A 22,973-nucleotide genomic window follows, 5' to 3' on the forward strand; every position below is an offset into this window, starting at 1 on the left:
AAGTTATGTTGCCACCAAATGATAATATTTGCTTATTATTACAAATTTTAATAAGAAGTTCAAGATCTTATCACTGTGCTCATTGCATATAGTAGTTAAGGGAAGTCCTGAAATATATTTTAGTTAAACTCTTTACTTTGCTGACTTTACAGTCAAAATTAGAGAAATGATATATTTTAGAACAACCTAAAAATAATTCAGAGGGGATACTATACATTATAGGCATAAATTTATAACTGTTCAACTTGTTTTTGACATGTTCCTTGTTAAAATTATTATTATCTTGAACATGCAATTTAAGTAAGCCTTTTTAGTCCATACAGTGGTACTGAAAACTAAAGCTCAGTTGAAGATATCCAAAATAACTTTTAAAATAAATACTTTTAAAGGTTTTTAAATAGAAAGTCCTACATACTTCTTGCAAAAATTAAAACAGTTGTACAGAAATTAAAATGTTAAATTTTTTCCCTTTCATCCTTTTCTGGCCTTCCTTCCCAAAGTTAATCATTTTTAAATTTAATTTATATCTTTCCACATATTTATATGTGGTGTATATTTAATCTTAGTGTTGGAAATGAATGTATTATATTTATTGTTCTACAATTTTTTGTCCATTTGATATGTCATGGGCATTTCACCATGAAAGTATGTATAGTATTAGCTTATTCATTTAAATAGCCAAGCAGCAAGCAAAATTTTGATGTTTTGTGATTTATACCTTGTAGATACACTAATAAATTTTGGCAGAATACATTGTAGCTGTTAGAAAGCTTAGTTTGAAGTGTGGACCTCAAGTGTAAATTCAGAAATATTTTGACTTGTGTTATTACAGTGAAAAATGTAGCATAATTTGTGGATGTTATTAATAATACTTTGGGGGCTTGTGTGAGACTTGTTTGGCTAAATGAGTGTGCCAATGTTTGTATAACAATGGAAAATGTTTGCCTACTATAGACAAAGTTTTTTGTGGTTCCGTGTGATTTTTGTGTTAGTTACTCAGTTGTGTCTGACTCTTTGCCATCCCATGGACTCTACCCCACCAGGCTCCTCTGTCCATGGAATTCTCCAGGCAAGAATACTGGAGTGGGTTGCTGTTCCCTTCTCCAGGAGATCAACCCAGGGATCAAACCTGGGTCTCCTACATTGCAGGCAGATTCTTTACTGTATGAGCCACCAGGGAAATATGATAATATTGGACCCATAGCTCTAGATAAGTGACAGTATTATAACAATGCCTTTTTAAGGATTATGTATGTGAGTGCTCAGTTGCTCAATCTTGTCCAACTTTTTCAAGTCTTTGCGACCCCATGGACTGTAGCCCACCAGGCTCCTCTGTCCATGGGATTTTCCACGCAAGAATACTGGAGTGGGTTGCCATTTCCTTCACCGGGGGATCTTCCCAACCCAGGGATCAAACCCCCCACTCCTGCATTTACAAATGGATTCTTTACCACTGAGCCACCAGGGAAGTTATGGGGGTACCAGTAACTTTGTGAGCTTCATAAAATGATTTGGGGCACCAATAATGAAAGGCAGGATTAAGAAACCAACCCTCCGAATTTTGTGTTTTACATGTGGCATAGTGATAAAAAAAAAAAATCTGCCTGCCAGTGCAGGAGATACAGAAGACAGGGTTCGATCTCTGGGTCAGGAAGATCCCCTGAAGTAGGAAATGGCAACCCACTCCAGTATTCTCGCCTGGAAAATTCCATGGACAGAGGAGGCTGTGGGCTACAGTCCATGGGGTAGCAAAGAGTCAGACATGACTGACTGAGCATGCATGCACAAGTACCCATGTAATCGTTAAAAAGGCTTTGTTATAAAACAGTCACTTATCTGGAGCTATGGCTCCAGTGTTACCTAAAAATCACACAGACTTATCATATTAAATAACTTGCTATACCCTACATTAGAGGCAGACTTATGCTCGTATTAAATTGCATACTCAATAAGCAAAATGCTTTTACTGTGACCTCACAAGGACTCAGATTTGAAGTGGTGTTTGATCCCTGGGTTGGGAAGATCCCCTGGAGAAGGAAATGGCAACCCACTCCAGTATTCTTCCCATGGTCAGAGGAGCCTGGTAGGCTACAGTCCATGGGGTCGCAAAGAGTCGGACACGACTTGAGCGACTTCATCTCATCTCATCTCATCTCATGAAACGATATGTATTCTAACTATTCATTGATGTGATATATGTCTCACTTCCCTTTATTTTATTCATAGATATAACTTGGAATGAACAGGAAAAGACTGAACTTTTTGCAGATAATTTTTGTCATGTATGTGGAGTGGTGCTTCAGTTTGAATCACAAAGGATTTCACATTATGAGGTAGGTTAAAAACAATGGAAATAGAGTATAAAATAGATTTTTTAATGCAGCAGATAAACTGCATATGTTATCTGGTTTTGATACTTATGAGAATCCTGTGTATTATTTCCCTCTGATAGATGAAGAGCTTGGCTCAGTGAGGAACAGTAATTTACCAGCTTAGGTTTGGGAAATTTGGGTTTAAACTCAGTCTCTTTTGACTCCAAAGCATATTTTCTTTCTTCACATCATTCTGCCTCCCTTTCTATCAAGTCACTGTATGCTTCATGTCCTTGTAGTAAATATAAGGAAAGTTTTATAAGGCTTGAATAGGAAACTATTAATGTGAATCAAGGGATCTCACTGAACTCCAGAATTTTCCTTTACAGTAAATGAAGGGTAAAAACAAAATGAACTAGTCTTGCACTTGATTTAACTACATATTTTTAAGCACAATACCATAGAATTCTAGAGCTAAAAGAAGGAATATTTAATGTTCTTACTTCTTTAGTTTATTGATTAGAAAGCTGAAACCCAGAGGAATAGTGATTAACCATAGCTAATCTTGGCATTACTAAGCTTAAAGATGATCTCCTCTGATTTCATATCTAGTATTCTTTCCTTTCAATTAGTTTTGTCTCCCATTTCTACGTCATGTTATCAACTATTGGATTTTTTTCATATGTGGTATCTGTATTAACAAAAGTACCAGATACATTTACTTAAAAGAAATATAATGCCAGTTCTACTTTAAAATCTTGTTTTGCCCAGTACTAATCTTATTGGCAGTTATATCTCGGTCCTTATGTTGATTTGGATTCAACTATTAATACTATAATTATAGATGGTGAGATTGTGTTGGCTGTGGATTGAGAGGACCTAGGTTCACTCAGTCAGTAAAGTATCTGCCTGCAATGCAGGAGACCTGGGTTCGATTCCTGGGTTGGCAAAATCCCCTGGAGAAAGAAATGGCAACCCACTCCAGTATTCTTGCCTGGAGAATCCCATGAACAGAGGAGCATGGCAAGCTACAGCCCATAGGTTTGCAAGAGTCAGACATGACTTAGTGAGTAAACCACCTCAACTAGGTTCAAGCCATTGTTGTGTAACCCTGGCCAAGTCACTTTACCTCTCTGAGCATGTTTCTTCAGGCTGCAAAATGGAAGCTAAAATCTCTCTTACTATTCTTGTGAAAATTAAATGAAATCAAACATTTGAGTGTGCCTAGCACATCCTGGCACCCCAAAGCTCAAAGAGTTAATAAAGAGAAACATATAATCAAGGAGCTCTCTGATAACCATGGTTGGAACCATTTGAATTTAAATTTGAAAAATAGCTTTTATGGGCTTATGAAGTACTTACTATTCAGTGTAGAAAATGTACAAAATTGTGAGAAAATGTGAATCAATCATAAGTCTGTCACTTGTGGGTAACCATCATTTAATTAACTTCTCTTTAGCTTATATGATTCCAGTATGCTTTCTAAACACATACATTTTTACAAAAGAGAATTGTATATGTTGTTTTGCCCTTGCTTTTTCATATAAGAACATATTCTGAACACTTTGTCCTATCATTGCATCTTTTTACTTATCTATAATAGTTTAATGACTATAAAGCATTATGTTATATAATGTTATAGCATATTTTTTATTTAAATTCCAGTGCCATCTATAAGTTTAGTGCTTAAGCTTGTTAAATAACCAACTCAAACTATACATGACTTTCAAACTATATTTGAAAGCACTTCTTTACAAATATCCTGCTTGTAAAGGTGATTTTTTTTTCTCTTTAATATACAGCTTGGTTAATATTGTCAGACTATCTCAACATGTAATATAGGACAGTATGGCAAAAATTTTGAATTTTAATAAGGTTGCACTTACTAATATTTCCTTTTATATTTATGTTTATACATGTTTAAGAAACTATTCTCTGTATTTTTGCCAGATAAATATTTCCTTCTATTCTTTTCTAATACTGTTAAAAGTTTTATTTCTTGGGTTAATGTGTGTGATCCATCTGGTATTTATTTTCATATATGCAAGGTGATAACATTGTTTTCCATACAGATAGTAGGTGTTCCAGCACGTTTATTTAACAGTTCATTTTTGCCCCACTGATTTGTAGTGGCATCTCTATCATAAGCTACTTTTCATATATACTTTATTCTCTTATTATGTTTTATTGTATTACTATGTTTGCCTGTCTCTAAAATAATTTCACCTTATTACTGTAGCTTTAAAATATATCATGATACTTGATAGGGGAATTTATATGACAGAAAACTCATTATAAAGTTAAAAGACAAGCCATAGATTGAATGGTATTTATATTCCAATAACTAACAAAGGATTAGTATCTGGACTATATAAATAACTATATATCAGAACAAGGAACAACCCAATAGAAAAATGGGAAAATGATATGAACAGCCTAGAGTACAGATACTTAACTTCAGAGTTGATCATATGGGAAATTCAGGTTAAAATGATAATGAACTATCTTAGCAAAACCATCATACTCGCAAAAATTAAAACCTAATAGCACTTAACACTTAAGAAAATATAGGAAGTCAAAAATACTCATACGTGCTACATTTGGAGTTGTAAACTGCTTCAGCATCTTTGGAGATAAATTGTATAGTACCTATTAAAGCTGAAAACCCTCATATAAGCCAGATAGTCCATATCTATGTATCTACTTTAAAGAAACTCTTGGCCATTATATTAGGAGATACATCTACATATGTTCAGTGCAGAGATGTTTGTAATAAGAAAATAATCAGAAACATAACTGCCTTCATTAGGGGATTTGATGGGTAGCATATGGAGTAGAATGTTATGCAGCATGTAATATGAATGAACTAGAGCCATATGTATCAATATGGGCAAATCTTATATAATATTGAGTTATAAAAAGTTGAAAGGATAGGAATAGGCTGATTCCATTTTCATAAAAAATTTTAAATGACAATAGTACATATTACTGTTTATAGGTACATGCATATCTAGTAAAAGAGTAAGAGGAAATGGTACAAAACAACTTTAAGATAGTAGTTACCTACTGGGGAAAGACCAAGGAGGAAGCGATTGTTGAAATGAGGAGCTAGGACTTCTTGTGTAAAATTATACCTCTTTTGAAAAGGAGATTGAAAGAAATAGAGAAAAATGTTAAAATCTATTACAACTGGGCGGTGGGTATGTACTTCAGCTATATTCCTGCACACACTTCACAATTTAAAATGCTGTAGATAGAGTAATTGCCTCACAGTATGTGCTCAGGCATATTAATGTGTCCCTTCTATTAACATCAACATTTTGGTTATTGTGTATTTTGTTATATATGTGTTCAGAGATTTTTTTTTATATGCTTAACTTAGAAAGGTTAATTGCCTCACAGAAAAGAATTTGAGAGGTAAACAATGCAGGGCTGATGTGACAGCTTCATAACACTATCAGAGATCTAGGCATTTTCTGTCTTTCTACTCTGATGAACTAGCCTCTGTCCTCAAGAGCTCCCATTGTCCTAGATGACCTTTATGTCTTAATTCCAGAAGCAGGAGAGAAGAAGATGAGACGAGTTCATCCCCCATTCTGTTAGGAGACTTCCAGAAGTTCTACCCAACATTTCAGATTACATCTTATTGTCTAGAATATAGTCACATGGTTACATCTTGCTGAAAGGGAAGCTGGAATATGCAGTCTTTTAGCTGGGTTTATTGCCTAAGATGTGTAACTAAGGAAGAAGAAAAATTTGATATTAGACAAAAACTAGGACTTTCTGCAGAGAAGGCGATGGCACCCCACTCCAGTACTCTTGCCTGGAAAATCCCATGGATGGAGGAGCCTGGAAGGCTGCAGTCCATGGGGTCGCGAAGAGTCGGACACGACTGAGCGACTTCACTTTCACTTTTCACTTTCATGCATTGGAGAAGGAAATGGCAACCCACTCCAGTGTTCTTGCCTGGAGAATCCCAGGGACGGGGGAGCCTGGTGGGCTGCCGTCTATGGGATAGCACAGAGTTGGACACGACTGAAGCGACTTAGCAGCAGCAGCAGCAGGAGTTTCTGTCAAAAACTAAAAGTTATTGGTCTCTAAATTGTAGTATTATTTTCATTTTAACTGAGATTTAGAGCCTTGAAAGCATGTAAAACCTTTTCATAAACTAGGTACACACTAAATATATTCCAACTCACAGGTGCTGTCCTCAGATTCAAAGAGGTATAAATTTGACGTGCCTCTGTTGTTGAATAAACAAAGTCATATTGTATCTTTTTCCAGAGTGAAAAACATGCTCAAAATGTTAGGTTTTATTTTCAAATGCATGGGGAACAAAATGAAGTGCCTGGTAAGAAAATGAAGATGGATGTTAGGAATTTTCAGGTGAGTGGCTTATGTTGGTGTTGTAATTAAAAACTTAGTTATTAAATCTTTCTAACAAGATTGTGCTTATTTCAGGAGCATAGAAGTGAAGTAGTGGACAGAAACAAATTTTGTGGTCTCTGCCACATGGTTTTTAGCTCCTCAGTTGTTGCTCAGTCTCACTATGTGGGGAAAGTCCATTCTAAAAAACTGAAGCAATTAATGGAGGAGCGTGGTCAGGTATCTCCATCAAGATTTCAGCCAGCAACGGGTAAGATGACATTCACCTCTTTAGCTTCAATACAGAGTCTCTCTATAAATTTTTTCCCATCTCTGCTATCCATTTTTTATTGGAGAGAATTTTACTCTGCCACAATAACTTGGTTCTTCTGCTCAGTTAATCTCTTTCTGTGCCCTTGACATTTAATATAGAGATCATTATTGCTAGCTAAATTTTAAGAAATGTTGTGACCTCTCCTTTTCAGTTTATTAAATCCAAATAAAAACATGTTTGCTATAAAGAAACAACAATAAGCAACCTGAGCTCTCCAGTTTCTAATCAAATTATTAAGTCATAGTTTCTTCTTCTTCCCCTTGGCATTTATCTCATTCTTTTTTTTTTTTTGCTTTAGTACTTTACAAAACATTATCTCATAATGTGTGTTCAGACCAATGTCTTCACCATAATATAGTTATGTTGCAGCATTTTCTGACTTTAACTGTAGACAAAAAAAAGTGGTATGGAATCTTCTTCTACCCTGATAGCTCATTCCTTTCTTCCTATGAATGTAAAGAAAAAGTACCATTAGCTATATCAATGAGCAATTATTGAAAACTTACTTTATGTTAGATCCAGAGATCCAGAGAACTATATAACATGTTGATCTGTCCTTCCAGTGATTTTGGGCCACCAGCACATGAGAGAACTGACCCACAGATTTCACTTTGGGCCTGAAGTGGTAGAGTATGCTCCAGCCTGTGTTTTGCAAATGTTGTGTGCTAGAACAAAAAATAATGATTAATCCTCTGGAGTAAATAATTTACCATATTCTCACTAGCTTCAACATTTTAGGAATAAAGCATGCCTGGCATCACAATTTTACCTACATTAATTTCTAACTCATAGCATAGGCCACATCAGGATTAAAACATTGTTTTCTTAATAAATGAAATGAATTACTTTTAAATTTATTCTAGTCTCTCTGATTTTTGTATATTTGTTGTTCTGCTGTCAGTCAAGAGGGACAGAATCAGTGTACCACACAAAAGAAAGCATTTTGTAAAGCCTTATCTTTAGTCCCCCAAATTCATAAATTTGGGCTCAGAAAGGAGACTACATGAAAGAGCTCTGAAATAACTGTAATTGTGGGAACATATAATTTTATAGCCTTGAACAACTGCATAAACTGTATTTTGATACAAACACCGCTGAATAGATGATCTACTTACTATGCTACTTAAGAAAGACATCAACTTAGAAGTTGGTACCTGTCTCTTTTACCCTCACTTATTTCAAGAGCCATCCTAATACAGCTCTCATGCCTTCATTGATTGCTGAATATTGCTTCCTGTATCTTTGTTGGAGACACTTGGTGACAGACTTATATTCAGTTATTTTTAGCCTGAATACCTTAATCCAACAGTGCTGTGTGGAAAAAGTCCAGAGACAGTAGGTTTTAAAAGAACTCTAATACTTTATAATGAAAACATGTGGATCACTTTTCATTATGACTATTTCAGCAGGTGTGCCTATTACTACCTCTGCAGAGTCAACTTTTCTGAAGCCCCTTGCTGTCAAGCCTCCTCCAGGTGGGATTAAAGACAAGATTATGCCTTCTTCTTCCAGCAGTGCTTTGGATTTGAATAATCCAAACAAGTATTGCAAGCTCTGTCCTGCTTCTTTTAATAGTCCATTAATGGCCCAACAACATTATGTTGGGAAAAAACACAAAAGAAATGAAGCTAGAAAGAAGTTTATAGACAAGATAAGAGAGAAACCTCTTCCTGCAAAATCAGATGCAAATGGTAAACAGTAAGAATATCCCAAATTTCTTTCTTAGGAAGTTTATAGTTTATAAAAATACTGGCTTATATATATACCATTTTACTCTTACTGAATAGGAGGTTGATAATACTCATGGGATCATAGAATTTTCAGTAAGTAAGGACTTTTGAGTCCATGTAGGTTTGTCTGTGGTTTTCTGGAAAATGAGACCCAGAAAGGTTTAAATGACTCTTATTTATCAAATATGGGAATTACCATGGTTTCATGTTATATTATAGGTACTTAAAGTATTTTAAATTAGTATTATATAGTTATTTCACTCAGTCACTAAGTATGGCTTAAGTGTCTCTTGGGTGCTAGGCTAGTCATTCTTGGGAATACAAATGAAGATGCACCACTTTCCCTGATAAGGGCAAGTGTATAAACTACTTGGGTTAATAGCACTTCATTGCAAGAGGCTGCAGCCATGGATTTTTGTGTACATATTTTTGATAACCAGAGGAGTGAAATAAAGTGACTCAAAAAATCTTTTTAAAGGAAATGTATGATTTGCATTGATAGAAGTGGGAAGGACAGAGGATGAACAAAGGAATTTAGGAAGAGTGGCAAGAATTCCGGCACAATAAAGATTCTGATCCTGACTGGAGTGATCCACTTGGTTGTCTAACCATATTTTTTTTTTCATTTCCCCCCACTACAGGCACCTTCTCACTACTAGTGTATTTTATTCCCTTTTTATATTCTCTCTTCCACCCACTTCTTTTCCTCTGCTCACTATTATTTTTCAGTTCTTTCCTTACTAGACTTTTCTGCTTCATGCGGAAATGTTCATTACTCCCTCTTTGAAGCTCTATTCTGCTTTATGTAACTCTGTTTGCATGTGTTCTTTTCTTGTGTTTCTCTTTCTTTTCCGTTTTATTTGGGGGCTCTTTTTAAAATATATTGCCTACATGTCAATGTATGGCAAAAACCACTACAATATTGTGAAGTAATTAGCCTCCAATTAAAATAAATTTTTAAAAATTAATTAATTTAAAAATATTATTGCCTAAATGTAGGCATTCCCATGATTCCATTCTTGACCTTAATCTGTAAAATAATCTAATCCATTCCCTTGATTTCTTATCTCATCTATATGCTTATGAACTTTCTGTAAAACTTTAGACTCATATATCCAAAGAGCAGCTACCTCTTCACCTGGACACCTCATAGCCATTTCAAATCCACTCAGTCATTCCAAGTAGAAACCTGTAGTTAACTTTAAATCCCCCAACACCATCTACTTCACTTTCTGTATCTAATGAAGCACCAAGCCATGACTGTTTTACCTTCTGAATATCACTGTTACCTTATCTCCTGCTCTGCTTTTCTTATACTAGTTCAAGCCCTCAATATCTTTCCTAGAGCTTTGCTATTCAAAGTGTGGTTTGTAGGCAGCATCTTCAGCACCACATCAGAGCTTGTTAGAAAAAAGAATCTCAGGCTTCACTGCAGACCTACTGAATCTGAATCTGCATTTTATGCATTTTAACAAGATCCCTGGGTGGTTTGTACTCACAATAAATTTTGAGAAGCATTGTTCAAGAATATTGACACAGCCTCCTAACTATTCTCCGTCCATCAGTTTTGTCTCCCCAAATCCACCCTCAATTTAACCACTAGAGTATTTCACCTAAAGTGCATATCTTTCTATGTCACTTCCCTGCTTAAAAATCCTTATTTTTCTATTTTCTAAGGATAAAAATATAAGCTTCATAGTTCTCTACCATCTTGTCCTGTCTTCCTCCTCCAGGCTTATTCCCTGCTACTTTCTGCTGTGATCTATGTGAGTCATGAACCTGCAAAATGCTTTTAGTTTCTGTGCCCTTCATGCTGCCATTTTGCCTGGAACATCTTCATGTCCCTCTTCTCTTGACCAACTCTTACTCATACTTTAACATGCTACTTCCCTGTAAGTCTTTTTACTTCCTTCAAGGCTTGTCTTCTCTGCTTGCTTAACCTGCATGTCTAATTATCTCTTCCTGTGTCTTTATCTCCCATTAGAATGTAAGGTCTTTGAGGAAGGGGATTTCATCTAACTCATCTGTATTTCCATTCCTAGAGATAGAAACTGGCGCAGAGTAGGCCTACCTCAATAGAGATTAGTTTAATATATGAATCAGTGAACTATTAACCTTTATTTATTGAATGCTAACCCTGTGTTTGTATTATTAAGTTTGCTGCTTATTGTGATTCAACATCTCACCAAAAGTTACATAGAAATCTCTGTTTTTATCTAGAATTTTAAAGAATGTCAATTTAGACAAATGTAGAAAAAGAAGTTGGAGAAGGCAATGGCAACCCATTGCAGTACTCTTGCCTGGAGAATCCCATGAACGCAGGAGCCTGGTGGGCTGCAGTCCATGGGGTCGCTAAGAGTCGGACACGACTGAGTGACTTCACTTTCACTTTTCACTTTCATGCATTGGAGAAGGAAATGGCAACCCACTCCAGTGTTCTTGCCTGGAGAATCCCAGGGATGGCGGAGCCTGGTGGGCTGCCATCTCTGGGGTCGCACAGAGTCAGACACGACTGAAATGACTTAGCAGCAGCAGCAACAGCAGAAATAGAAGTCGTAGGGCTCCTGAAAGTCATGGAAGTTAGAAGATACGACAGACTTGATAGGTTGTTTTTCCTGTTGCCGTGCAGAGTGTTCTCTGAAATAAGTGGCTTCTAGTTGTGTGGCATTGGGTAAATTGGAACTGAAAAGTGTGTCAGCTCTGAGAGAGATGTGTACTCTGGTCACTTCTGAAAGGAGGGTTATTTTACACTCTGAAGTTGCAAGATTATTAGAATGAGAGAAAGAGGATTTTGGTGAAATTTTCATCTGGCCAGGCAGGGGGGCTGCTGATTATCAGCATAATTTAATCCAGTCATCGAAGTCGTTTTACATTAGCCTCTGAAGCTGGAAGCTCAAAAGATTTTCAACCCTGCCTTGACTATTTCATTTCATTACAGTAAACATTGAGGATTAAAAAATAGCTGGAGCACTGTTGTACAACAGAAACTAACACAACACTGTAGAGCAATTATATTCCAATTTTTTAAAAAACTTTAAAAAAACTAGCTGGAGAATTTAAATTAGCCAATGAGAATTTCAAAGAACAGCAACAGCAGAAGCCCATATATTATAAGTGAGCAAGCAGTAAGACAAAAGCAGTTTAACATGTGCCACTTTAATTATTTTTACTCTTCACCTATTTTCTCCCTTCTTGCTGTCTTTGCCTTCTTTTTTATCTGCTATTGTTTATATATGTTTCTACTCTATCTAATCTCTTTCTCTGTTTCTTCATCATTCTTACTGCTCTCTTCATGTCCTTCATCCAGCCCAGATCTTACTAGCACAGGAATGGCTGCCATAATGATATAGAGCTAAAGTATGTATGTATTTTTTATTTATTGTATTTGTTTTATTTTATTAATTTATAGCCCCATTGTTGCACTTATTGTCTCACCTTCACCTGTAACTCAACGTACCAACACTGAATTAATAATCTTCCCTGAAACCATCTTGAATTTATCAAAAGTTTTTTGTTTTTGCCAGTAGTAGCACTATTTTTTAGTCACCTACACTTGAATCTTTGAGGGCATCTTTGACAAAATTCCCCTATATCCTATCCATCCACAGTCTTATCAAGTCTTCTTAGAACTGTTTCTCCTACCTGTACCCTTCCATTGCATTTTCATTACCATCACTTTAATGCTGTAACCACCTTCTAGAAGGCTTTACTTATACCTCATTGTTATTCTCTCACTACCTAGTAGCAAGATTTCAACCTAGGATCAATTCCACAGTCTACCTGTTCTACTTTTACATTCAGAATACTTAGTGGTGCTATGGAAAATTATATAACACTAGAGATTGGGTACCTCTATAGAGTCTTAGTATCCGATCTCTGTGACCTTTTAGTCCTACTTAGTACTCTTCCTTTTCCTTCATTTTCCTTTCAGCAGTAATTTTTAAATCTACACCACCTTCCAACACTTTCTTCTACTATTCAACACGCCACCTCCTCACATCCTTCAGACAAGCTTATTCCTTATGCCATCAAGAAAAATGTGACCATCACATGTGGATACCAAGCATCTTACCCTAACCAAATAATCCTTTAACCTTGAGTTTCCCTTTCACTATGATACTTTCCCCTTGTTTTCTTAGCCAAGGTTTTTGTTGTTGTGTTCTTATTTTTCAGATATGCTCTTACTGTCCTTACTGATATTCACTCCTCCTCAACTCACTGCCATTTGTTGCCACACATCCCCCCAGCCCTCCACACCACCACTCTACTATTTCACTGAAACTGTTCCTCGCAGGGTTGTTGTGACTTCTAAATGCCTAAATCCAATAGACATCTTTGCTCCATTCACTAAACATTCCTCTTTAAAAATCTCTACTTCCTTAGCTCCTTTGACATCACTTTCTCCTGTTCATCCTTGCAACTCTGTCCTTTACTTCTTGACTTTTCATGGACCCCCTCCTCCTCTACCATCTAGTTTAAAGAGTGACACTATCCAGGGTTTTTATCATTATGTTGCTATTCCTGTGCCCATCCATACATTGTCCTCAAGAGATCTCATCCACTCTGTCTTAATTACCCTTTATCCTCAGATTTCTCCAAAATCACTCTAAACTATCGTTTCCCTTTCAAATTCCCATATCTAACTGCCTGTTGGACACCTTTATATGGAAATCTCAGAGATATAGCAGACTCTGTGTATCCAAATTCAAGCTCACCATTGATTATTCTCCCATGTCCAGTATTCCTTATGAAATTCCAATTCAGTTAGGATCACCACACACTCAGTCATCAAACTATGCTGAGTTATTTTAGACCTCTCTCGATTCCTCCTTCTCCTTTATCTCCCATATTTAATCAGTCATTAAATTTTGTTAGATTTAATGGTAAATATTACACCAATATCTCTGCTCCTGTCAGTCCCTACCGTGACCTTTCTAGTCCATGCCTCCTTATCTCTTGCCTGGTCTGGTATATTTATGTAACTGTGGTCTCCTTACTTCCAGGCTTGCTCCTCTCAAAATTACCTTCCATATTGCAGTTAGAGAAGAGATTTCTCTAAAACACACAATTGACCATGTTATATACTGGTTAAACCACCTGATGGTTTCCCAGCCCACAGAATATAAAGTCTAGACTCCTTGTGCTCTGTGTGCTCAGTTGCTCAGTCATGTCCGAGTCTTTGCGACCCAGTGGACTGTAGCCCGCCAGGCTTCTCTGTCCATGGAATCTTCCAGGCAAGAATACTGGAATGGGTTGCTATTTCCTACTCCAGGGGATGAGCCCAACCCAGGGACCAAAACCCATGTCTCTTATATCTCCTGCATTGGCAAGCAGGTTCTTTACCACTGCACCACCTGCTAAACTCCTTAGCATAATATAGAAGTCTCTTTGATCTGACACCTTTTTGCCTCTCCCATGCCATCCCCTTATATTTTATTCTACAATTCCAAATTTCAAAAAGTTCCTATAAATACTTCTGTGCTCTTTTCAACTCCTTTCACCATTAACTACTTTTCCAAATTTAACTAAGGCCTCATCTCCTTCAGTAGCACTCTTCAGACTCCCATATTATACTAAGTGTGTCTGCTTCCTTGAATTCCCATACCTCTTAAGCATACTTCTCTTATCTTTTATGAAATGAGATTGAAACCCTCTGTTCATGTATCTGTTTCTCATTTGAATTTGTGAGCAATCTGCCCATTTTGTTCATCTTGTACCCCTAGCATCTAGCATGATACTTGGTGCCACAGAGGTATTTAGTGTTTGTTGAACAGATTATTTGAATTCAGCACACCACGCTCATTTCTGTCTCTTCCATACCTGATATTATTTTCATCCCCTAGAATGCCCTACCTACTTTCCTTATAATTCAAATCCTTTTCCTCCAAAGTCCTTCACAACTTCTCTCACTCTTGGTATTCTCCCTTTCCTCTGATTTCTCATAGGCTTTACTATTCATTGACAGTTGTGTTATAGTCTCTTAACTTAATTGGCCCCTTAAGACAGGGATTGTATTTTATTCTGAAATATATTTCTCAGTGCTTTATACTCCAATGAATATAGATTTTTCTCAATATTTGATAATTGTTTATTGAGAGGCAGTGGGATAAACATCGAGGTGTTTGAGTCACTTGCCCAGTTGTACCTTAAATTCCTCAGGTATAAAATGAAAATAAGGCTACGTCACAGGATTGAAAAAAGGGTGAAATGAAGCAGTATATACCATACCCATCACAGAATACGTCCTCAACAAATGTTAGTTTTCTTAAAATATTGTTTCCCTGTCATAATTTTTAAACATGTAAGTTGTACATTTTCTATTTTTTCTTCATAAGCTAAATGCCATGTTAAGTTGCATTTTTGCTTACATGTAGCTCTCAATTGATTTTCCCCATTTAAGATATTAGACCAATGATTCTCATTCTCTACTACATACTAAAATCATGCAGGGATCTTTTAGAAATCCCAATGTTCAGGCCATCCCTCAAATCAATTAAATTAGAATCCCTGGCACTCACATTAGTGTTTTTTTTTTTTCTTTTCTAACTCCCCAAGTGATTACAATATAGAGCCAAGATTGAGAACCATAATGTTAGACTATAAAGACATGCATTCCCCTAATCTCTCCTTTGAAATCAAAGACCTTAGTCCAGGGAGTTATAAGATAGGACTGTGATTAGGAGAAAAGTCTGCCCCACATGTGTTAGGTTATGGATGATTTTGAAAGTTACCAGATACAAAGAAACTTGAGTTGCTGGGTGAAGTCAGAAACAAGGAATCCTAGCAGGGCTGAGGGGAGCAAAATTTGACAGGCCCAAGGAACAGACTCAGGAGAATGGACAGTATGAGAAACAGTAGAGGCAGGTTTCAGTAGGATTAGACCAGGAATTTTGATCTTGAGACAAATACATAGGCTTCGTGTCTTCACAGAAAGGGTTTACACCATTTTCATATGTTATTTTCTCAGAAGACTGTATCCTAGAAAAAGAATATCAGTGTGTTAAAAAGACAAGGGCTAAGGTAATAGAGAAAGCAATGGCAACTCACTCCAGTACTCTTGCCTGGAAAATCCCATGGACGGAGGAGCCTGGTAGGCTGCAGTCCATGGGGTCTCGAAGAGTCAGACATGACTGAGCAACTTCACTTTCACTTTTCACTTTCATGCATTGGAGAAGGACATGGCAACCCACTCCAGTGTTCTTGCCTGGAGAATCCCAGGGACAGAGGAGCCTAGTGGGCTGCCGTCTATGGGGTCGCACAGAGTCAGACACGACTGAAGCAACTTAGCAGCAGCAAGGTAATAGAAGCAGACCATACTTTTCCAGAACTGCTTCTAGGTCTTTCATATATGACCTGCAGCTCCTCTAAACTACTATATTGCCTGTATTATAATCTTCTGATATAACTTGTGAAGAAACCAAGGAGGAACTGAAAAGAACATTATATATACTCTATAAGCACTAGACAAATGTGTAAAACCTCTGAAATATAATCTAAGTTTATAACCATTGGAGATCATCTAGGCAGTGGTGCTTAACAGTCTCTGCACAGAAAAATCAACTAGAATGCTTGCAAAAAGTAAGAAAGCCTAGTTCTACCCCTAGAGATTCTGATTAAATTGGTTTTATGTTGAGCTGTAACATGAATAATTTTTAGAGTTCTCCACATGGTTCTAATGTGTAACTAACATTAAGAACCACTAGCCTAGGGGAAACCAGGAGTCCTGCTTATCTTGCATAACTTGGGTGCCCTCAGAATACATATCCAAGTGAATCCGAGCCTTAATTTTCCCACTTGTAAATAACGTTAGCTATAATGTCTGGAAAGGGTTTTTATAAGCATGCAGAGTCCTGGATTCAGTTCTCAGCTTTGCCAGAATCTTCAAAGGTGATTAGCCTCAAATGAAGGACTTCCCAAACCAAAAACAAAATTGCAAGATGGTGATAAATAACAAAGGAACTGGAAAGACACTCCTTTAAGGTTTTTTTTTCCACCCATTCTTTGACAATTAGCTGGGATATTGTTAAAATACAAATTCCCTGTCCCAATGTATCATATTCTCCAGAAGAAGGGGTCTGGGGATCTATATTTTTAACTCACACTCCAATTGATTCTTATCAGAGAAGTCTGGGAAACATTGCAGTTTAATTCACTGTCTTCTGTTATTGATTTATGGTAGGAGCATAAATAGATATTTCAGTTCCCAGGTTTGTAAAAAAAATATCATTTAGATTATCCTCTTATTGGTATCAGTAATATAGGAAACCAAATTATAATCAGAAGTGACTTGGCAAGTGCGAAAGTCAGCACAGGAAGAGAGGATAGTTTTGAAGAATCATTTATTCAGACTTTGATGTAACCAGCTGAGCTCTCCTGGGCCCACTGCAGAGAATACATCAGTAGTGAACATAGTCCTCATGTGCTTCAAAGTCAGGATCTTTCTTTCCCTTTGACAGTAGTTTCCTGTTTCTATGAATAATCTTTGCTTGGACATGGCCAATACACCTAGTAATGATTAATTTAGTGTCCTTTAAATGATCAATTTGCTGTTTGATTTCAAAGAAGATAGCCTTGCTGGACCCTAAAATCTCTGCAGCCATGAATTTATTGCCTCTTCTTTAGAGTGAGATTGTTTTTATATTTAGCTTAATGAAATTTATTAATTTGCATCTTCTGACTGAAGAGAAAGTGGAGGGATAATAAGATTAAGAAAATAAAACGTAACCTATCACCTGCTTCCAGTTCTACCTATCAGTCAGAATAGAGAGGTAAATAGTATACCTATTCTATAGTTCTTGACTCTTATGAAGTGGTAACTAATAGTTTTATTTTAGAATTTTGCTTTCAGCATTTATCTTGAGAGTGGGGCTCACTGAAACTCTCTCTAAAATCTGTCTATGGAAATCACTTTTGGTAAACTAATGCATTACAGTGATTTCAGGTAAGAGAGTAAACATTTGCCTTTATTCATCTTTAATATTTTGGGATGTTTCAAGTTTTAGTTGGGTAGAAAGAAAGTTGGGGACAAACAAAAAGAGGTTGATTGAGGGATTAAGAGGCAAAGATAGATTATGCACACTACATTTGAAGTGTCTGTTGTACTTTCGCATAACAAAAATAAACAAGCAGATAGCAGTTTCTTAAAGAGACCAAGGCTGGAGCTGCAGTGTGGTATAGTGTGAAGAATTTTGGACTTTAATAAGAGACGTGGGCTCTGAGAAGCTATCTCTGTTACTAACTGACTCTGCGACTTCAACCAAATCATTTATCTTCTCTAGGCCTTATCTTTAAATTGGGAAAGTTCAAGTAGATGGTTTCTAGTAAACAACTGTCCAGCTATGTAATTCTAAGTATATTCCTATTGACCTTTTTAACTTGAACTCTGTTTTTTCCAGCATTTAGTATGAGAACCTACGATTGTCGTATTTGTAATATCACCTTTACATCTTTAGAAATGTTCCGGTCTCATATGCAAGGAAGTGAACATCAACTTAAGTAAGAATTTCTTACCAAAGTGTTTCTATGATACCAAAAAAACAGGGGTTCTGTCAAGTATCTTTACATGTATTATACAAACTTTCTAGACATTTATTTCCTTAAGAGTTCATCCTGGATATGGTTGGTAGTATTTGTAACATATTGTATGCTAGTTCCATCTCCTAGGGAGTTCTCTAGCCATGATAGTATGATAGTATGCCAAAAGAGCTGGCTCACGGGCAACCCTCCTGACCAGACATCTTTGGAAAGATGCTAAAGGATCATTCTCAGGCTAGCCAGATGATTCAAATAATCCCTGTAATCCTCGGAAGGTTGGCTAGTTCCAGAGGTTCAGCTATCGATTTGTCATCCTTCCAGTGAGGTATAGTGGTTAAGAAAAAAGGTCTTGCTGTTAAACAGAACCAAACTGGAATACCAGATCTTTCTACCAAGTAATTTTGGACAGCTGTGACATAAAGTGGTTATAGTGAAGTATAAAAATATGGGCAAGGTCCCATTGTAGGAGCTTAGTACACATTTATTCCAATTTGTTCTATTATTTTAAGGAGAAGATTGACTGGACAGTTGGGGACTGGATAAGTCAGGTAGTGGGACAGAGGGGCACTTAAGTATTGTATATTTATTTTGTTGCTTTTAGTATAACTTACATTATTCTGGTAGAAAATATTTGTATTATTGAGTCTGAATACTAGGTAGCTAAATTGTATAACTAACCAAATTAACCTTCATTTACACTCTGTAAAATTTCAGAGTTCCAGAATAAATAGATGTCACATTTATAGATCTATACAAGGAACTGATAATTAGAACTTTTTACAGCAATGTGGCATGCAGATCAGACCATCTTTAGGGCATTAAATATTATTGGTCCTTTCCCACACATCCCAACATGTCTTACATTTTTAAGTACTACAACAGTATCAGATATGTCTGCTTCTTTATACCTATCTTCCCTTTCATCCCAAGTGTGAAAATTTTTTATGTATAAAAAATTGTGAGGTGCCTAGGAGATATGTGACTGTTCCTGCTTCTTCTCTTTGGCATACAAAGTCATGATTTATAGCTTTTATATTAAGGTAGGTTTTAAAATTTTGCTTGGGCCTCTGTTGTATTTTTTTTTCAAACTAGTATTTTTGAAAGCAAAGCAAATATTCCAAATAAAATAATCTAGTAACAAGAACTTTCTACTGTCTTATTTGCAGAGAATCCATTGTTATTAATCTAGTGAAGAAATCAAGGAAGCCACCAGAATCTTGCCAAGATGAATATACAGATTACATCAAAGTACAGAAAGCCAGAGGATCAGAACCAAAGACTTGTTTTAGAAAGATGGAAGAAGGTTCTTTGGAAGCCCGTGGGTATAGAGAAGCAGTTGATTCCAGATCCAGACATAGAATGTTTGAACAAAGATCCCCAGGTGAGACGTTCTGGACATATCCAGGACCATATAATATTTCACAAACAGTGGAAAACCAGTTACCTCATTGCTTACCAGCTCAATCAAAGAAAACATATGACTCTTTTCAAGATGAACTGGAAGATTATATCAAAGCGCAGAAAGCCAGAGGACTAGATCCAAAGACTTGTTTCAGAAAGGAAAGAGAGAGCTCTGTGGAAACCCATGGGTACAGAGAAATTGATTCTGGACCCAGACCAAGAATGTGTGAACAAAGATATTCATTTGAGACTTCTCAGACCTACCAACGACCATACACTACTTCACCAGTGGAAAGCCAATTATATCACTGGTTACCAGCTCAGTCAAAGAGGACATATAACTCTTTCCAAGATGAACTTGAGGATTATATCAAAGTGCAGAAAGCCAGAGGACTAGAGCCAAAGACTTCTTTCAGAAAGATAAGTGATAGCTCTGTAGAAACCCATAAGCACAGAGAAATGGTTGATTCCAGACTCAGACCTAGAATGTTTGAGCAAAAACTCCCATTTGAGACTTTCCAGACTTACCCAGGATCATACAGTATTTCACAGGCAGAAGAAAACCTGTTACCTCATCCTTTACCAACTCATGACAAAAAACAGAGATTAGACCCTGTGACCTACTGTCAACCCACCAGAGACTATTTCCCAGAAAAACCAGTACCCCTGAGCCTTAGTCAGCAGGACAATAACTCTGGCACATACAGTGTAGAATCTGAAGTTTATAAGCACCTCTCCTCAGGAAACGATACCAGTGAGCATCAAGCAGGTCGTAAGCGGAAACATCAGAAGAGAAGAAGGCACATGGAGAAAGGTGAAGAAAGGCCAGAGAAGGAGCAGTCCAAGCATAAAAGAAAAAAGGGTTATGGGGATACAGGTCTAGACAAGGACAAGGGCACTGGGGAAGGGAAAAGAGGCAGAGAGAAACTCAGTGTCAGTTCAGGAAAGCTTAAGCATCGAAAAAAGAAAAAAAGCCATGGTGTACCCTCTCAGAAGGAAGAACGTAAGCACAAGAAAGAGAAAAAGAAACCTGTTGAAGAAAAGACGGAAGAGGAAATGCTTTGGGATGAGTCTATTCTTGGATTTTAAACTTTTAGCCTTGTTTACCCCAGGAGAAATAGAATGGGGGAATTTAGACAAAGACAGAAACATCCAATGAAGAAAAAGAGAGGTGAGTACAGTCAGTGTCAGTTCAAGAACGCTTAGTTTTTTGTGTGTAAAAATTGAAATTGACTTGAAAGAAGAGACAAACAAGCCTAAACCTCACCTCTGAGAAAGAAGAACAAAAGAACACAGATAAGAACATAAGAGAAAAGGAAGCCAGTTAAAAGACAAACATGTCAGTGATTTAGGACGAGTCTTCTCTTGGATTTTGAACTTTTAAGTTGTGTTCCTTTAAGGTTGAATTGAAGAAATAAGTTGAAGAGTTTGGTTTCATGAAATTCATGTTATTTGAATTTCCCTAAGTGAACAGTTACTTCAACCGTTAACAAAAGCCAAGTAAAGTAAGAGTATTCAATATGCCTTTTCCTCAAGTTATTTTTCTCATTTCTTAACATGGAAGAAAAATTACATATTTCCTATGTATAAAGTAATTTATCTTAATGAGGCTGTCTCTGCTCCTGTTCATCCAGTTGCTCTGCTAGTGAATTATTTACCTATGGGAGAAAATTAGTTTTAAATGAGAAAATCAGCAGGCATTATAGAATCCATCCTCTGTTTGAGTTGTGTTAGTGTTGGTGGTATTTTTTATTGCTATTATATGTTTGTTTATGTTTCTTGGTTTTCTCCAAGGAAAATATGTGAAGCAATTTAGATTGATTTTTTGTTCGTTTGTTAAATATAATTTACAGTGTATTTTTGTATTTTCTAGTTCTGAAAGTGGGAAAGTCTATAATAAATGTAGATGATATATAGTTTTAAAGAGTTCTCTCAAAAAGTACTGATAAAAAATCAGTCTATATTCTGTAAATGTTTATATTATATTAAAGTGTTTTAATTTCTATATATTGTTTTATGTAAATAATTATTTCCCAGCTGAATATTATTTTACTTTGGGAGTGAGAGGGGAAATAAACAATTTTCACCTCTAAGGAGATCACACTGTAAAGTTTTTTGTTTTGTTTTCCTTACTGATATTTCTATTTATTTATTTTTAAATTCACTTTTTTAACACCAAAAACATTCTGTATTGAGGTATAGCCGATTAACAATGTTGTGATAGTTTCAGGTGAACAGTGAAGGGACTCAGCCGTACATATTCATGTATCCATTCTCCCCCAAACCACTTTCCCATCCAGGCTGGCACATAACATTGAGCAGAATTCCATGTGGTATACAATTGGTTTTTGTTGCTTATCCATTTAAAATAATAGCAGTGTGTACATGGCCTTCCAAAAGTCTTTAACTATCCCTTCCCCCTGGCAACCATGAGTTCCTTTTCTAAGTCTGTGAGTCTCTTCCTGTTTCATAAGTAAGTTAATTTGTATCATTTCTTTTTAGATTCCACATTTAAAGGATGTCATATGATATTTCTCCTTCTCTAACATACTTCATTCAGTATGACACTCTCCAGGTCCATCCATATTGATGCAAATGGCCTTTTTTTCATTCTTTTTAATGGCTGAGTAATATTCCATTGTATATGTGTACCACATCTTTATCCATTCCTCTGTTGATGGACATTTAGGTTGTTTCCATGTCTTAGCTATTGCAAACAATGCTTCAATGAGCATTGGGGTGCATGTATCTTTTCAGGCCATATTTTTCTCTGGATATATGCCCAGGAGTGGGATTGCACGGTCATATGGTAGCTCTATTTTCAGTTTTTTGCAGAGTCATATGGTAGCTCTATTTTTAGTTTTTTAAGGAATCTCTATACTGTTCTCCATAGTGGCTGTACCAATTTACATTCCCACCAATAGTGCAGGAGGGTTCCCCTCTCTCCACACCCTCTCCAGCATTTGTTGTTTGTGGAGTTTTTGATGATTGCCATTCTGACTAGTGTGAGGTGATATCTCATTGAAGTCATCAAAACAGTATGGTACTGGCACAAAAATGGAAATATATAGGTCAATGGAACAGAATAGAAAACCCAGAAATAAGCCCTATAGTCTTGTGATTGGTCTGTTCATATTTTCTATTTCTTCCTGGTTCAGTCTAGGAAAACTGTACCTTTTCCATTTCTTCCAGGTTGTCCATTTTATTGGTGTATAGTTGTTCATAGTAGTCTCTTAGGATTCTTGGTATTTCTGTGGAGTCAGTTGTAACTCCTCATTTCTAATTTTACTGATTTAA

General features: G+C 36.5%; 1 protein-coding gene across 10 annotated transcripts in view; it reads left to right on the forward strand.

The window, feature by feature from the left end:
* Window positions 1–21,774, forward strand: part of ZMAT1 (zinc finger matrin-type 1) — a 42,286-nt gene extending 20,512 nt beyond the window's left edge. For 2 of the 10 annotated variants that reach the window (XM_005227815.5, XM_010821684.4), the window contains exons 2-7: window positions 2,227–2,333; window positions 6,597–6,698; window positions 6,774–6,948; window positions 8,418–8,702; window positions 18,137–18,236; window positions 19,442–21,774. In XM_005227815.5, coding sequence (XP_005227872.1) covers window positions 2,227–2,333; window positions 6,597–6,698; window positions 6,774–6,948; window positions 8,418–8,702; window positions 18,137–18,236; window positions 19,442–20,765 — 2,093 coding nt within the window. In that variant the 3' untranslated portion in view covers window positions 20,766–21,774. Of the gene's footprint in view, window positions 1–2,226; window positions 2,334–4,222; window positions 6,949–8,417; window positions 8,703–18,136; window positions 18,237–19,441 lie in introns of those variants that run through there. The other 8 variants (XM_002699829.6, XM_005227816.5, XM_010821683.4 and 5 more) reach the window with 8 other exon arrangements.
* The last annotated feature ends 1,199 nt before the right edge of the window (window positions 21,775–22,973 follow it).

Source organism: Bos taurus, chromosome X, assembly GCF_002263795.3.
Source record: "Bos taurus isolate L1 Dominette 01449 registration number 42190680 breed Hereford chromosome X, ARS-UCD2.0, whole genome shotgun sequence".
NCBI lineage: Eukaryota > Metazoa > Chordata > Mammalia > Artiodactyla > Bovidae > Bos > Bos taurus.